At 50.4% G+C, this 17,811-nt stretch overlaps 1 protein-coding gene across 8 annotated transcripts in view; it reads right to left on the bottom strand.

The window, feature by feature from the left end:
- ARHGEF7 (Rho guanine nucleotide exchange factor 7) overlaps window positions 1–17,811 on the bottom strand; it is a 129,122-nt gene that overhangs the window by 45,447 nt on the left and 65,864 nt on the right. For all 8 annotated transcript variants that reach the window (XM_059903255.1, XM_059903249.1, XM_059903251.1 and 5 more), the window contains one exon: window positions 5,688–5,776. Coding sequence is in view for 6 of the 8 variants with exons in the window: in XM_059903249.1 (XP_059759232.1) it covers window positions 5,688–5,776 (89 nt within the window). In the remaining 2 variants the exon portion in view is untranslated. The remainder of the gene's footprint in view (window positions 1–5,687; window positions 5,777–17,811) is intronic.

Raw genomic sequence — 17,811 nt, 5'->3', positions numbered from 1 at the left:
CACGTGACTCCACTCTTCAGGAAGTGACTAGTTCACAAGACGGCCCTTCCCACGACTGAAGAGCTCAACCCTTCCTTCCTTCACAGGCCCAGCCTCAGCTGCTACTCTACCCAGCTCCTGCTACCACCGGGGAATCTCCACCTATGTAAGACGAGGAAACTACATAAACACAGTGGGAGCAGACTCTGTCAAAGACGCCAGCAGGCCCCTCGCGGTCGGTGAGACTGGGGGTGGGATACAGGGGAGGAGGGCACAGGGAGCTGAGCTGCCGTCCCGGGTGAGAGGCGTAATGGGCCTGAGCCTCGTACGGGCCCCGGGCGGAGACACCACGCGTCAGGCCTGAGAAGCGGTCTTGGCTAAGGTGGGCGAGGTAACGGGACCATAAAGGATAAAAGAAGCCAAAGCAGTGCTTGCGCTCAGCGTGGCTCTAGGCCAACCTCCGGCCACCCGGCAGAGGCTCCAGGCAACTCCAGGAGCCAAGGGGACGGACGAGCGCAGATGCGCTCTGGAGCACCGGAAAGGTCCGTGGAGGTTTCCTACGGCATTTCATGAAAGATGCACATCTATTCTGAACATTTATTAAAACTATTGATTGCTACCTATTGTATTTGCAGTCTTTCAAAGACAAAGCTACCTTGCCTTTTCATTGTACTCCGGGGAGTAGAAGCAAACAATGCCCCATTTGCTGTCCATAGATAAGGAGTACTGATGTAACCCTGGAAAATAAAGCCACAGTGCATCACTGGACACGGAAGGCCATAAGGACCCATATCTTCCCAGACGGACATATTTAAGAAACCTCGTTCTCTACTGGTGACTGAGGAAACTCCTCATCCCCTAAAAGAGGTGCCGAAAGACCGTTCACTCCCTCTGGGGGTGGGCATCCAGCTTCTCTTATCTCCACCGGGAAAGGTGTCTGCTACCAGGCCATAGGTGCAGTTAATTTCTTTCACTGTCAAATCCATCAAGCTCAGGCAGGTCACACACATGCTCCCTTTAATTATATGATCCTGTCACCCCTGACTACAGCTCTCCCAGGTAATTAATCCTCAAATGGGATGCTTGTTGGCAAATGGAACGGTGGCCTCAATGAGGCCTAATGCCCCGAATGCTTCTAAACACTCTTCCTAATAACCATGAAAACCTCTTAAGGGCCAACACTTCACCAGGCACCTTAAGGTCAACCGCTAATCCTCGCAACAACACTACAAGGCCAAGGCCAGCATTTCCAACGTCCTTTTACAAACACATGACTGTGCGAGCAGCTGGGGGGCTTCCGCCAGGCCAGCCCCCCGAGAGGGCGGCCCAAACACTACACACAAAGCCGGAGCACCCCTCCCCCCAGAACCTAAAGAAGGGCTCTCCGGACCATTCGCTGGCCTAAGCCTGAAGACAGACTGACCTCAAACACTTTCACGTTAGAAAACAAAGTTAACAGTGCTGGCTGGCTTTGTCACAAAAACTAATCAACTCTCTACTTAAAGCAAAGCTACGGGTTTTTTCTTCCATCGTGACTCTCCATGTCTGAGGCCCGGACTCCCCCACTTGAGGTCTCTAACGCCCTGCTGACATTTCCAGCACAGTCTGGGCTCTGGTGCCAAAGTAATCCTCCAAACATCTCTATTACTTGCATTATCAAGTAATGAAATTCTGCCACATTCTCTGGCACACTTCCTTCTACTTTCAGTGACAACATTTTTACATAATTAAATCACATTACCTATGTAATTTTATATTTTGCTTATTGCACCTAAAAGGAATATTTGACATTTTTTAAAGCTTCACGTGCATTTTTAAGAATTATAAATGGATGTACTGCTGGTGTCTTAACCATTCTTGTACTGCTACATATTTAGGTTGCTTGCAACTTATTGTTGTAACAAAGCATCCTGTGAAAACACCCTTGCACAAGCATCTCTGAATACCTTTCAGGTAATTTTTCTGGGGTGGATTTCAAGAAGTAGAATTACCACATTAAAGGGCTTCAGTGTTTTCAGAATTACATGAACAGGTGCCATGTTACTTTTGAGAAACAGTTCCTGGTTCTGCATGTGAGGAACGTGGAAGTCGTCACTCCACCCTAACAACAAGTAAAAAGCTGAACAGACTGAAAATCGACAACTCTTCTCGAGTCCATAAGGGGAGGGGACACAAGGCCACTGCCCCCAAGATGGAGCCCCACTGCCTGGAGCAGAGACGCTGGGGTGGGAGGACCTGGGCTGTAGCTGATGACGTGCTAGAGGCTCAGTGCAGACCGGCCTGAGTTATAAACCCTGGGGGGAAACAGTCACGGGGGACCCCTGCCCCCAGTATCGGGAAATTTACCCCTAGGAGCTCAACCGGGTACCCAAAGTAAATATCAGAGAAAAGTCGACAATCTGGATGATTCCAACTATAAGGCAGTAAAAATATCAGTGGTTGCCGGGGGTAGGGGTTAGGGTGGAGAGGAAAGAAGCCGCAAAGCACAGAGGATTTTTAGGGCAGTGACGTATTTGACATTATAATGATGAATACACGCATGTACAGAGAGTGAACGTTAAAGTAAACTGGGGAGTCTGGATGAGTGTGTGTGTCTGTGCAGGTCCATCCTCAGTGAACAATGTCCCGTCTGGTGAGTGATGCTGGTAATGAGGCAGGCTGTGTGTGTGTGTGTGTGTGTGTGTGTGTGTGTGTGTGTGGTGGGAGGAAGAGGGTACGTGGGTAGTCTAGCTCCCTCTCAAGTCTACCGACAATTTAAAACTGCCCTAAAATAATAAAAGTCCTGTTTAACAAAGTGTCCAAAGAACTAAAGAAAACTATGCTTAAAGAATTTTTTAAAAGTATGAGAACAATGACTCAAATACAGTCTGTATTGAACTATAAAAACAATCAAATGGAAATTATGAATTGAAAGGTAGGGGCTCAAGATCAGATTTGAGCTAGCAAAAGCAATAATTAGCAAACACAAAAAACTCCCTAGAACAGAAGGGAAGAATGAAGAAAAATGAACAGCACCTCAGAGACCTGCAGAAAGCCAGTGTGTCTGCCGACACGTGCACGGGGAGGCGTTCTGGAAGGGGAGGAGAGAGAGGTGACGAACGGCCCGTCAAGACAGCCATAAGTCACTAGGAGCCACTTCCTGCTCCCCAGTCTTGACCATCACATGACGGCGGAGCTTCCTCACGGCCTCTTGACCTCCGCGTGTTTGCATCTCCACCTAGAATGCTCTCCTGTGCTCCCCACTGACCCCAACTGGAGACCTAAATCTTTCACAGATCATCAGCCCACACTGGTCTCACCTCCTAGAGAGTGTTCTTATCTCTCAGTGGGGTTAAAAATATCTGTACTTCTGCAGTTTTCTGTGAAAACAAAACTACACAAGGAAGTGTGAAAAGTTTAACACATTATCTATTCTATTTGTTCTGCTTGTCATACTGTGTCCCACATTTTACTTTTCTGTATAATTTATAAATATGGAATTCAGGAAAGCTGAAACTGACTCCTGGCTTAGTCACTAACCAGTTCTGTTCCCTGCAGAGTGAGAGTGCTATATGCCAAAAGATGATTCCCACGAGCTCTATACGTCGATGTCCGTCACGACTGCAATTTTAACATGTGCTGTTCACTCATACAGCTTTATGTAAACAACCGTTTGGATGTGATTCTGAAGCCAAGGTGTTTCCCCATCATCCAGAATGAAAGAGTTGGCTGACTCAAAGACAACACCACATGTGACACAAAGGCTCTTCTCCCTGTATAAGCACAGTTAAAGAAGGAAATCTAAAACAGCACTGGTTACATTTCAGTCTGGAGAGGATTACACGATACACAATGCCGAAGAAAACAACCCACCAGGGTTTCTAGAAAAGCACGGCTACCTAGTTTTACGAAACACCCAATGGAAGCAGGGCTCCCGGAGACTAGCGCGGCACTGCTGGCACCAGTTCACACGGCACCGACTGCTTTCCTCTGACACAATTATCTGGGCAGACACTAGTGGAAGGTAAGGATCTGCCTCTGGAATGTCACCTGGATTAAGAGTGTACTGCTCGCCGGAGCCTCCCCCAGAAAAGAAACCAACGTCCCACATAAGGATGCACGAAGAAAAGGCAGCTCCGTAAGTTGAAAGTTTTCCTCCTAACAAACCCTGAAGAAGCACAGGACACCACACATAACACATTCCATGTACTAAAGAGCAAATATGTGGGCAGAGCCACATCCCAGGAACAAACCCCGAACAGACAAAGATTCAAATGAGGGGGGTTTGGAGAGCAGAGCTCAGCCAGGAAAGGCAGGCGCCCTGAGCCCTCGGGACGCAGGTGTGCTCTGCCAGCAGGTGTCGGAGTCCAGATGAGGCCGGTGAAGAGCGCTAACGAGAACGAGGACAGACCAGCAAGACGGTGGAGAGGTTCAGGGAAGGAGGTGATCAACACGAGGAGAGGGGAGGCCACGGGCCACCAGGGGTGCGCTCAGCGGCCTGGCGCACAGAGAACGGGCAGCAGAAGAGGTACAGAAGTGAGGTCCTGCCACGAATCGGGGGCAGGAGGTGAGAGGAAACACCGACGGGGAGGGGTTCCTGCCATTCTCTTCACCGCTGCGTCAGCAACGCCTTTAGCAGGGCCTGGCCGAGCGAGCCCCTGACAAATCCTTGAGAAATGAACGAGGGTCCCCAAGGCCAACTTGCGCTGCAAGATCTGGGGGCAAACGCGTAGGAGAGAGCTGAGAGCACAGCCCCAGGTCACTGGTCCAGGTCTGCACGACTCTGCACCATCTCTTCATAAAAGCACCGGAGATGAAACTCTCATGATGAAAGGGCTGCTGCCAGGAAACGCTCAGCAGCTGCTGTTTTACTTCAAACCCTCAAAGGTCTCGTGACTCAGATTTATATCCCCGATCAAGAAAATAAAAAAGATTGGGAGTGGGGAAAGAAATAACTAAATAAGTGCACACTGCCCACAGAATTCAAAACATAGCCATGTTTAGAAAGTTGACCTTGCTGGCTTATCACACCAGGTAAGATATATACCGGCAATGTAAAATTTACCCAAATCGAGACTATCATTTCCCATTTCCAGCAGATGCAACGGTTCAGGAAAAAGGAGGTTTGGATTAGATATTAGATTTAATACCACAGGTACTTTTTAAGCTCACAAACTGCTCAAGTTTCAAAATGCAGCAAATTTTAGGATTCTGAAACCCTTGTCTTCACTATGTACAATGTCTAGACACTCTCCTCTAATTTCATGCTATTTGATATATATACACATCAATCTCAGGAAAGACTACGTTAACACACAAAATAAACTAGAAACTGTATTGATCTGGAAAACTGACGATCTACTCCAAATATGAGTATAATGGCATTTGATGCACATAAAACCTGTAAATCACATTATGCACCTTTTTAAAATCCCACTGTTGAAGATCTGTAACCGTATGGAGAAATAATCACAATACCCAGTTATGCAATAAGAACAGGGTACTATTCCACACATTAATACAAAAATATAAGAATATTATAGAAATACATAGAGGCCAGAAGGAAACAGAGCAGAACATTAACGGTGGTTGTATCTGTGTGGCGGACGATACGTGATTTTTATATCCTTCCTCCCTCTCTAGGCAGTTTACCTACATTCTACACTGCTCAGTTTTAGAGACATTCAAAAAAACAAGTTATTCTTCAAAACTGTTTTGCAATTACTCACCACATTATAATAGCTTTTGTTAATGGCAGTCGTATCAAATCCTTTGGGAGGGCTCTTCAAGGCTCCAGATTTGGGTGACACGGGCTTTTCTGAAATAAAGACGTAGGGCAGGTTTACGGCTTCACCCTAGAGAGGACCACGCGCGGCAGCCCCACACGGCCCCAGCTTCTGGGCCCAACTGAGCCCCCAGCCCAACGGGCGGCGGGACAGAAGCCCGTGCAGCCAGCAGGCCCCCAGCCCCATCTCTGCCTCACGGTCGGCCCCCTGAGCTCAGAGGCCTCCACACCCGTGCCTCCTCCAGCCCGTCCTCCCAGCTCAGGCTGAAAATCTGACGGATTATGCACCATTGCCGTCAACAAACAAAAAAGAACTGATCTATAAGCTACACATGCAGCCCAGGCGTGCAGTACGGGTGAATTATTACGCCCACAGCATCAGAGACCACGTTGGCAGACACGTAACAATATTAAGACATCAAGACCCACAGGCTGGACTGTATTTGGAGGGACCCAGGTCACTCAGGATGCAGACGTCCCTCTAAACAAGGGTGACAGACAAAGCAGGAAAGCCACCCCACGCAGGGTGACAAGAAAAACCACACTGCCTTACGAGCCTCCACACCAGGGGCAACACGGAAAGCGGTCACGGTTACTGCAAGGATTCAAGTACTGAACATTACATGGCTTTCATCCAACTCCATTCAAGAGAGATGTATTCAGAATAGGTACTGAAGAAGCGCTTGCCAACTGATTCCTTGGGGGGGGGGGGGGCGGGGTGTGTGTGTGTGTGTGTGTGTGTGTGTGTGTGTCTGTCTGTCTGTCTGTCTGTCTGTCTGTCCCTGGTCCCGTGGGGCGGGTGTGTCTGTCACTGAGGTTCTGTGGGGCGTGTGTGTCTGTCCCTGGTTCCGTGGGGTGTGTGTCTGTCCGTCACTGAGGTTCCGTGGGGTGTGTGTCTGTCCGTCACTGAGGTTCTGTGGGGTGTGTGTCTGTCCGTCACTGGGGTTCTGCGGGGTGTGTGTCTGTCACTGAGGTTCTGTGGGGTGTGTGTCTGTCTGTCACTGGGGTTCTGCGGGGTGTGTGTCTGTCACTGAGGTTCTGTGGGGTGTGTGTCTGTCTGTCACTGGGGTTCTGTGGGGTGTGTGTCTGTCACTGGGGTTCTGTGGGGTGTGTGTCTGTCACTGAGGTTCTGTGGGGTGTGTGTCTGTCCGTCACTGGGGTTCTGTGGGGTGTGTGTCTGTCACTGGGGTTCTGTGGGGTGTGTGTCTGTCCGTCACTGAGGTTCTGTGGGGTGTGTGTCTGTCTGTCACTGAGGTTCTGTGGGGTGTGTGTCTGTCCGTCACTGAGGTTCTGTGGGGTGTGTGTCTGTCCGTCACTGAGGTTCTGTGGGGTGTGTGTCTGTCCGTCACTGGGGTTCTGTGGGGTGTGTGTCTGTCACTGGGGTTCTGTGGGGTGTGTGTCTGTCACTGAGGTTCTGTGGGGTGTGTGTCTGTCCGTCACTGAGGTTCTGTGGGGTGTGTGTCTGTCCGTCACTGGGGTTCTGTGGGGTGTGTGTCTGTCACTGAGGTTCTGTGGGGTGTGTGTCTGTCCGTCACTGAGGTTCTGTGGGGTGTGTGTCTGTCCGTCACTGAGGTTCTGTGGGGTGTGTGTCTGTCCGTCACTGGGGTTCTGTGGGGTGTGTGTCTGTCCGTCACTGAGGTTCTGTGGGGTGTGTGTCTGTCCGTCACTGGGGTTCTGTGGGGTGTGTGTCTGTCCGTCACTGAGGTTCTGTGGGGTGTGTGTCTGTCCGTCACTGAGGTTCTGTGGGGTGTGTGTCTGTCCGTCACTGAGGTTCTGTGGGGTGTGTGTCTGTCTGTCACTGAGGTTCTGCGGGGTGCGTCTATCACTGGTCTCCAAGGCTCCTGAGGCTGGATATCAGAGTGGGGCCGGTGGGGAGGAAAGGAGAAATGGTGAAGAGCGCTGCCGGGGGCCTCGGCCCGTACAGCCCCCTTCCTCCCTTGCCTCCTCTGCAGGCTCCTGCTGCACACGTGGCTGCCGGCGCCCCTCCGGCGTGTTAGGTGGAAGGACGCTGAGCACACCTGTCCAGAACCTCTCTCTCGGCAGCATCTCCCTCCCCCCCGCAAACACTCCTGAGCTCTGGGTCCCTAATCCCAACTGCTCAATAGCTCCATTATCTTCTCAGCAACAGAAACCCCAAAATGCCCACAGCAAAACGCACTGTCTTTAGCTGTGGGTCCCCCTCCTCCTATGGAGCTGTTTACCTAAATCTTCTTTCAATGCCTCACTGTAAGGGTTTCCCAAACAGCTGAAAATAACGAACAAAACAGAAGGTGTTATTCCTAGCTGAAAGAATTCCCTCTGCCCATGGGATGGAAGCAGAACTCCACCGGAAATAAACTACTTCTCAACCATGAGAAACACAAGGAGGAAAACCAATCTAGCCTAGCTAATACACTTTGCTGCCCAATCTTGTATCTGCAGCTAAGCCTTTAACTGTCGAAAAAAAAACTACGACGTTTCCATCCGAAGAAAAAAATGCCTTTTCATCTCTAAAATCCGCAATTTGGGGGAAGCACGTGCAACGACAGTAAAGGGAGGCGGCTGAAGCCTGAACTACCGCCCCGGGGGTCATAAACTGCACGCGCAGGAAGACGCACCGCACCACGGGCGCCAGCAAGCCTAGTGCACGAGAATGACTGGAAGCTGCTTCAAAGTTTTTAAAAGCAAATAACTTGGCAACTGCCTCATTTTACTTAAACTTAAGACATACCTCACAACACCACGGTTAATAAAATTCAGTCAATTTACTATGAGAACTACAAGGAAGAAGTTTTTTCAAAAGCAAGCTTCAATCTACTAATATTCTATAAAAATAAGGGACAGGCAGAAGAGACCCAGACAAATCAAGGTTTAAGTCCAAAGAGGCTGTCTTTTCTCCCTCAGAAAAAGAAAGCACACAATGTGCTGGTCGCTAAACGGAAACTTCTGGGCTGGGAGGCGTCATGAACACACGCCCAAAGCCTTGGGTCCAGACGCTCAATGAGCTGTCACACGAAGGAGCCGCCAACACGCCCTCTGCAGAAGGTGCAACTGCCGCCGTGGCACCTGCATGCCACCTGCGTGCCACCTGCGTGCCACCTGCGGGAGACCCGGGAGGGCAGCGCTGGCTAACGCTCCAGGCCCAGGCTCCAGCGACAGTCGCCCGTGGTGGCGGGGCGAGCAGAAGCGCAGGACCCCTGCGAGCCTCGGGTGGCCTCTAGCGCCCCCACCAGAGAAAACGTTGAAGTGTCACTGCAGCATAACAGAGGCAAATGCACAGGAAACATATTAGAAAACACTCAGCCTTCCCAGTATCCTAAGAAAAACAAGACATTGTTCTGGCCCATCCAATGGCTAAAATAGATTCCACTCGCAGGGATGAGGGTGGGGAGCCAGGAGGACAGCACAGCGCCCCCTTCCAGGGCCGACGGACGCAGCACGTGCCCCCCTTTCTCGCAGTAAATGTTGAAAGACGCCGATAACAACAGGATCTAAACACAGATGTGCTAAAAGAAGAGGGGGATGGGGACCCCCCCACCAGGTGCCAAAAGTAAAGGAGGCCGCAAAGCACTGGCAGTGGTGGGGGCTGCCCCGGGGCTGGGCCGCAACCAGTGCTGCTACAGGACTGCCCCGTCCCAGCGGGGGGAGCTCTGGTGACCCGCACGGCTAATGAAAGGAAGCCTAGAGACTTCTGTCCGCCGGCCAGAGAAGCAGCTAGGAAGTGTGCTGGCCACTCAGGGATGGGGGACACAGCCTGTGAGAAACCAAACCAAGTCTGACCCCACCAAGCGTGCAATCCAAGGCCACACCATCTCCTGCAGGACCACCAGCATTTGCCAAGGGCAAGAAAGCTCTCTGGGAGCCCTGAGGAAGCCAATGTCAGCCGTCTCTGTAGGTACTTCTGCAACCCAGGGTACAGAGGTACCCACTGAACAGCCATCCATCAAAGAACAATCTATAAAATAAAGCACAAGCTCATGAAGAATGAACCACCAAGAGAGTGTAAACAGAAAACATACGAGGGAACCAGTCCCCGAGATGTAGAAATTAACAGGATAATCTAGGAGGCTGTACAGCAAATGTGCTTAAAATGCCTGGAAAGAAATTGGGACCATAATGAATTAAAAAGGCATCATGAAAATGAAGAACATCCAGAAAAGAATGAAACAACTTCTAGAAATGAATACGATGGCCACTAAAACGAAAATCTTGGTGGACAGGTAAACAGGGCAGTGAGGAGGGACCTGGGAAGGGAGAGATCTGAGGAATGGACTTCAAGTGAGTGTGGAGCAAAGTAACGAAAGCAAAGAAACAGTGAAGCCAAGAAACAGCGAAGCGAAGAAACGAAAGTATGGAAAGCGGATTCAAAGCCACGGAGGGTAAAATCTAACCAGATATTCAGGAGACGACAAAGCAAATGAGCAGGCAGCATAACTTGCCAGAAACGGCGAGTTCTCGCGTCCTGGGCTAGGGCAGCACAGCAGCCCTACGCAGTCACCCCTCCACCCCCGTGGGGCGGCTCTGGAGCTGGCGATGCTTCCAGAGGCAAAGGCAGTCAAACCCCGGCAACCTCAGGACCGAGCTATCATCCGCTTTTCTTCCGCCTCTTTCTGGAAGAGTAAGGGCTCCCTCTCGTCATCCCTCATTTCCCTCTGCCTCTTGTCTGAAGGTTTCACAGCCCTGCTTTCTGCGCTGGTGGCGGCCCTCCCGCCAGGCTGTGTGCACTGACCCCTCGGACAGGCGACGCTCAGCCCTGAGGACAACTCCAACTCTGGCTCCCGCTTCTGAGTCCCCGTTGTTTGTCACCCGGCCTGGAAACCATTCCACCCCCGGTCAGGCACTCGCTCTCCAGGGGTTAAGCCCCACGGTCACTGGTTTCTGTGCTGCCAGTTTCCTCAACCCTGTACTCTTTCCTATTGGCTTTCAACTGCTGAACCTCTTCCTAGTTCATTTAGCGATAATCTGTCCTTGTGGACACTCCTGAACCTCTGTCTGAGCCTCTGTTACAGAGATTTCCAAGTGTGCACAGGAGCGGGGAGAACCCCACACACGTGTGCCCCCGCTGAGCCTCCACAGTTACCAGCCCCCGGCTGCTCTCATTCCCTCTTCCCTCCTGGAAGCCTCACAGCAAAGCCCATCAACACTTCCGTGTCCATCCTACTCAGAGGGATCTCCTCTTTCATTAAAATCCTAACATCAGGCACTCATCACACCTGACAAATTCGTAATAATTCATTAATATTATCTGATGCAAGTCCATATTCAAATTTCCCGGTCGGTCACAACATGACTTTTGTAGTTGGCTTATCTGAATTAGGAACCAAATAAGATCTACACCGTGCGCGGGGGCTGCTCTGCCCTAAGCCTTCTTTATCCTCTCAAAGCCCCTCCTCTCTTTACTTAACGCCAGCAGGGAGCACAGGGCACCGTCCCCTTCCCCATCATCCATGCTACCCAATTTTCTATTCAGGGGACCTCAGGTAGGCTTCCTGATTTATGGGTAGACATTTTGTTGTTTTTTCACTGTTTTTCCCCCAGTTCCCACAACAGTGACGACTCAAGTAAATATTTGTTGAATGGACGTTGGCTGTGCTTTTAGAACCGAGTGCAATCGTTAACAACCTTGGAGTATGAAAAACAGAATGCAAAGGTGGAAAAAGGTCAAGGGTAAGTCCTCGCGTTACAAAGTGGGGCATCAAGAGATGACTGTCAATGTCCACGGACACGAAACAAAGGATATTAGTTAGCATTCCTGATAAAGGGAACCAACAGGAGAGAGGGAAAGGGAGGACAACAAGTCAGAGAGAAAGTCTGCAGGACGCAAATCAGGCAGAGAAGTCCCACACACAGGAAGGGGCTGCGTGGAGAAGGCAGCTCGTGGCGGGGGGCCGGGGTCTCCCAGGGGCGAGGGCCAGGAGGCGGGGAGGGGGCGCAAGGACCTCTGCTCGTCATCACATCAGCCCTTCTGTCCCACGTGCTTTGTTTTTACATGTCTGGATTACTTTTCACATAATATTTGACAAATAAAACTTTTTTAAAAAAGAGCATCTCTATTACTGAAGACTATGGACCCTGACCCCAAACTGCTCCAGGACAGTTGACCCATGGGCGTGTCCTTGAACCAGGGGGTGTTAATCACGGTCACTGGGACGTGGCCACGCTCACGGAACACGCCCTACAGTGCCCAGTAACATCGGTGTTCGTGTGAGTGTGCGTTTATTATGTTACTCTACAGGGACACTCACTTCCACATTCCAGAACAAATTACCAATCACCTAACCGCAGGCCTCTCTGTACATGTGTGAGGTTCCCCACACGCGCCAGAGGTGCCAGGCTTACATTTTATACTCTCCCCACCCAAAAAATGTGCATCAGGAAGACAGAGCACGGAGAGGCCCAGCCCCATCCCAGGTGCCTTCAGAAACAGAGCATCAAGCGCACCCATGCACACGTGTGCATGCACACGCACACGCCCAAGCCCATTCCATGCCAAAGAAGGGGGCGAGGGCAGAGGCTCTTCCCAGCCACACAAACGAGACAAGGTTCTGCGTCACGCTGTCCCTCTCCCTGCACAGGTTATATTTCTGTCCAACACTGCTCTTTCACAGCCAGAGAAAGAACTGCGTCCAAAATCCAGCTTGTATTTCACGCCACTTTAGTATGCCAAAAATAAACAGAAAATACTGGAAAATGAGAAACTTAGGAAATGGCAGTGTGAATGCTCATTAAACATCACACTGCAAGTGAGAGTAGCAAGTGAGAGTCATTTGAGTTCCCACATCACTGCCAAGCACGGCTCATGACTCAGCACCCCAAGCTCACCCGATCGTAAAGGAACATTTACAAGAAGTGCCTTCATTGTTCACGGATGAGAAATGGGAGAAAATAAACTCAGCGCATCAGAAACAACCACTTAAAAGAAACCTGGTGCACGAGATGCACACATGAACCGGGCCTTGGGAGCACCCTGAGCCCACGGGCGCCACCAGCAGCAGCCCAGCCACGGCGGCGCTCACGTTCTCACCCCCGGGAGACCCAGCGCCTCCGCGTTCCCTGAAGGAGAGCAGCACCAGCGCCGCTCACTGTAGAACCGGCCTCCTGGCTGCTTTCCTTCCATCTCCCTCAAATTTAAGAAACTATCGCACAGGCGCGCGCGTGTAAAATACACATATACATGTGTGAATAAAATGAGTTTCACATATTCAGGAAGAATATCCAGTGCTTTTGCAGCAAAATGTGAAATATCCTCAGGCAGACTCTTGGGAGAGATCTGTCTTCAAGGAGGGAGTATTTCAAACAAGAAACCACACACAGGTCCAAGACACAAACACGTGGGGTGAAGCCTGACCAGAGCACTGCCACCTCCGGCCACAAGGGGGCAGGCGACCGCGGCCGCGCACAGGCCCCGCCCGAGAAGCGGGACAGAAGACACGCAGCCCAGGGACATCACGGAGAAGGAATCTCAGCTTCGTTTATTCGATAAAAATATTAGTAAATCAAATCAAAATTTAACGCAGAAGAGAAACTCACCGTTAAAGGAAGTCGGCGTTTGTCTTTGGTAAGGAAATGACCCTGACATGATGGCCAGTTAGGGGAGTCTGCATGTTGGGACCTGGCACATTTTCTTTACAGAAAATTAAGCATTAACGACACTGTGAATTACAACATTTATGCTAAACTTGCTCTTTCAAAAAGGAAACCTATTCCAAAATCAAAAAGCCACATTAATTACAAAAAAAAAAAAATGCAATACAGAAATGTTATTGTGATCCTAGAGTTTCACTCTCAACTGTTACAAAGTGATACGGTAAAAACATGGTTTCGCGTCTTTCCTTCTCAAATGCCCACGTTTAAAATCAGACGGGGACAGCTTTCCTTAGAATATACTGAAGTAACCTGAGGACACCCAGGATGGAAACTTACTCCCAAAAGAGGTTATTCCTTTGGTTCAACAGTCAAATAAAGAATACTTAGCATAACAGATCACCAATTTAAGCAAATATGTTATTCCCTATATTTTAAAAAACAAACAGGAAAAAAAGGAAAGTTTTCAAAGTTACTTGGGTCTCAGTTTGGTATGAAAACTAGGGATTCCATGTGACCCCTGCAAACAGCCCTTTGACAACAATGCAGTTACGCACATACGATTAAAGGGGGTCTCTCTCTCTCTCCCTCTCTCTCTCTCTCTCACACACATACACGCACACACAGAAGCACAGGATTAAGACACAGAAATAGGAATTTTAGGCAGAACAAAGTGATGCAGTCACTCCTGATGCAGGTAAACACTCATAAACATGCAATGGCTGGTTCTTCTTAGAGCTGCAACTGCCCCCCTCGCCACCCCCGGCTCTCAGCCCCAAAACCCCCCTCCAAAAGTGGGGCTGAGAGCAGAACACTCATGCCAGGCTGCTAGACGCTCAGAGGCCAACAGCTGTGAACAACCTGCCACCACAGACAACACTGACCACACTCACACATCCACCTGAAAACAACAGACGACACTGACCACACTCTCATCCACCTGAAAACAACCCTCCGGGACTATCTTTTCAGTGTAATTTTCAAAAGTTAACTTTGGAAACTCCATGAGGAGAAATACCTGAAAAGGAAAAATTCATTTGCACTCATCTGCACCCTTACTATGGTGACTCAAAATCAGACCAGAATTCCCATTTAAATGAGTTGTGCACAGCAAAATTCAAGAAGCCCAGATTCAACAGACGTCTGCACAATCAGCAAGTTCCACTCTTTATGGCTTGCCCCACCACCAGCTCTGTGACCCCCTGAGGACGTGCCCACCACCAGCTCTGTGATCTCCTGAGGACGTGCCCGCCACCAGCTCTGTGACCCCCTGAGGACGTGCCCGCCACCAGCTCTGGGACCCCCTGAGCACGTGCCTGCCACCAGCTCTGGGACCCCCTGAGGGCGTGCCCGCCACCAGCTCTGTGACCTCTTGGATCTCACTGGTAAGGAGTAAGACCCCCCTCACCCTCACCCTCCTGGAAAGGGGCCAGTGCTGCTCTCTCTCATCCCTCGAAAAAGAATGAGTCGCTCGGCCTGCCCCAGCCCTCAGGCTCTAGGGCCGGCACCAGGGCTGCCCCGCTGCCCCAGGACTGACTGGTGACTACTGGCAAATCCAACCAAGCTGCAGACTAAGCCACATTTTCCAGCAGCCATGTCTGTAAAGCCAAGGCAACACTTCCCAATCAGCCTGACAGCAGTGCCGGGCTCTCAGCTGGTTCTACACATGGACAGATTAAAAGGAGGGTATTATTTGTACCCTATGCCCTGAATATCCCAACAGTACTTATTCTCTGGAGTTGTGGTGAGGACTGAAGTCACAGATAAAAAGCACTTCCTACAGGAACCAGAACATAAAAACTTGGCTATTATTGCTAACTGTATTATTACGATAATGAAAAAATACTGCTTTTATTCTCAACAATAGAACAATATCAACTACAGAAAAAGAGCAACAATGAGATACCACTTTACACCCATTAGGATGGCTAGTATCAAAAAAACAAAACAAAACAGAAAACAACAAGTGTCAGCAAAGACGTGGAGAAACAGGAACCCCTGTGCATTGCTGACGGGAACGCGAAACGGCGCAGCTGCCGTGGAAGCAGCCCAGCAGCTCCTCAAAAACGGAACAGAGTCACTGCATGAGCCGGCAATTCCGCTCCTAGGAACACGCCCAGGAGAACTGAAAGGACTCAGGACAGACACCTGTACACCCATGTTCACGGCAACACTATTCACAAGAGCCAAAAGCTAGAAACAACCCAAAAGTCCAGGAACAGAAGAATGGATAAACAAAATTCGGTTGTGAAATAAAACACATACACATATATACTGGTCTCTGCCCCCGGTTCCCGGCACAAGGTTCCTGAAACCCTTGGAATGTCCTGACAAGACCACTGGGAGCATCTTCTGTTCTAATACTAGGTCTCTGACCCTGTTCCTGACACACAGTCCCTAAACCCCTTGGAGTTTCCTGGGTGATAGGAGCGTCCTTTGTTCTCATGAGGCGACTCTAGGTGGGCTTCTGGATGGCTCCTGGTCACCACAAGCTCGGAGCTTTCAGCCCCACCCCATTCTCGGGAAGGAAAGAGGGCTGGAGATTGAGTTAACCATCACTCATGCCTCTGTGATGAAACCTCCGTAAAATCCCAACAGCGTGGGGTTCAGAGAGCTTGCAGGTTGGTGAACACACCTACGTGACAGGAAGGTGGCACCCCAACTCCATGGGGACAGAATCTCCTGCGCTTGGGACCCTTCTGGACCTCGCCCCCTGTGCCTCTTCATCTGGCTGTTCATCTGTTTCCTGAACCATATCCTTTCCTACGGACTAAACCAGTAAACCTGAGGAGTGCTCCCCCCGAGTTCTGCGAGCCCTTCCAGCAAATTACCAAACTCTAGGAGAGGGTCACAGGAACCCCGATTTACAGCTAGTTGGTCAGAAGCCCAGATGACAACCTGGGGCTTGGGGCGTATGAAGTGGGGTCAGTCTTGTGGGCCTGAGCCGTCAACCTCTGTGACACTAACCCCAGGCAGATGGTTATCAGAACTGAACTGAACTGTAGTACACCCAGCTGGTGTGATCCAATGGTCTGATGTGTGGAAAGCCCACACGCTGGTATAAGAAGTGCTCCAAGTGTGGCGGCAGTGTGAGAACAAAGGAGAAACACAGAGGTGTGAGGGTTTATCAGTGGCATAACCATACAAGGGCATATTATTCAGCCTTAAAAAGGAGTGAAATTCTGACACACACACTACAACACGGGTGAACCCAGAAGACATGCTGAGTGAAATAAGCCAGTCACAAAAGGACAAATAATGTATGATTCCCCTAACATGAGGCTCTTAGGAGTCAAACATCAGTCGAGACAAAGAGTCGCATGGCGACTGCCAGGGGCTCAGGGGAGACAGGAATTGTTTAATGGGTTGAGAATTTGGGAAGATGAAAAAGTTCTGAGATGCATGGTGGTGATGTCTGCACAACAATGTGAACGTACTTAGTGCCACTACACTGTACACATAAAATTTTTTTTTAAATGGTTAAAATGGTCAATTTTGCATTATGGTAAATTTTACTACAATCTAAAAGAGACGGAAGAAGCACGTGTTATTCCCCCCCCAAAATCCAACGCCAGAAACCTTTACCCATCAGGGCTGCAGGCTGCCTTATTAAAATACTTTGGTCTGACGTCAGTGCTAGGAAAATACTTGTTTTATCAGAACTGTCACGTTCACCTTTAGACAGCTCTTCTCCTTGCTACCTCAGAAAACCAAAGAGCAGCAATTATCGCTCCCTGAGCTCCTGCTCTGTGCCAGACCCGCAAACCCGAACGCGCGAGCCCCGCTGACCCCACGAGGGAGCGCCGTCCCCGCACCCTAACCTGAAACGCCCGCGGGCCCCGGGGCTCCTCCCCGCGCCCCACGCGGAGCCGCTCCCATCACACTCCCTCCACGCGGCCCTACCCGCACCCGGACCACCAGCACTCTCCCCAGGCAGAACCAGAACACCGCAGCACACAGCAAGGCCTTTCCAGTCAACGGACGACATGCAAGTCAAGCCACAGCAGGCTCGGCTTGCAAATCTCTCCCCACCTCTGCGTCTCCGGCCACCCACTCTTCCCCTCAAGACGCTGGTTCTGAAATCTCACTCATCAGAGCGCCTACACCCCAGCTCCATATGAATACAAACATATACACATACACACAGGAACCCACGAGGGCAAGGACGACACGACTGCACTGATAAAACCAGCAGTCTCTGTCGGTAAATTAACGCTGCTTCAGGGAACGGGGACCACTGGGCAGACGTGCTCGGGAGGCCCGCCATTACCCCCCCGTGACGCCACGCAGGACAGCACCGCGCGCACACACGCAGAGGCCGTGCGCCAGAACTTCCACACCCACACCGCAGTGACATAAGTCACAGATCCCAGGCCGTAGAGAGAACCTGCGATTCCACGACGTGAGTCTAAGCAGAAACGAAAAAAGTGCCCGTACCACTATTCCCTTTCAAAATAAGATAAGCCTCTGAGTAATTTTTTAAATTCAGTAAAGTAACGTTAAGC

The sequence above is a fragment of the Balaenoptera ricei genome, chromosome 18 (genome assembly GCF_028023285.1).
Source record: "Balaenoptera ricei isolate mBalRic1 chromosome 18, mBalRic1.hap2, whole genome shotgun sequence".
Lineage (NCBI taxonomy): Eukaryota > Metazoa > Chordata > Mammalia > Artiodactyla > Balaenopteridae > Balaenoptera > Balaenoptera ricei.
The sequence above is the reverse complement of the archived record's forward strand: the minus strand, read 5'-3'. Positions and strand labels throughout refer to the sequence as shown.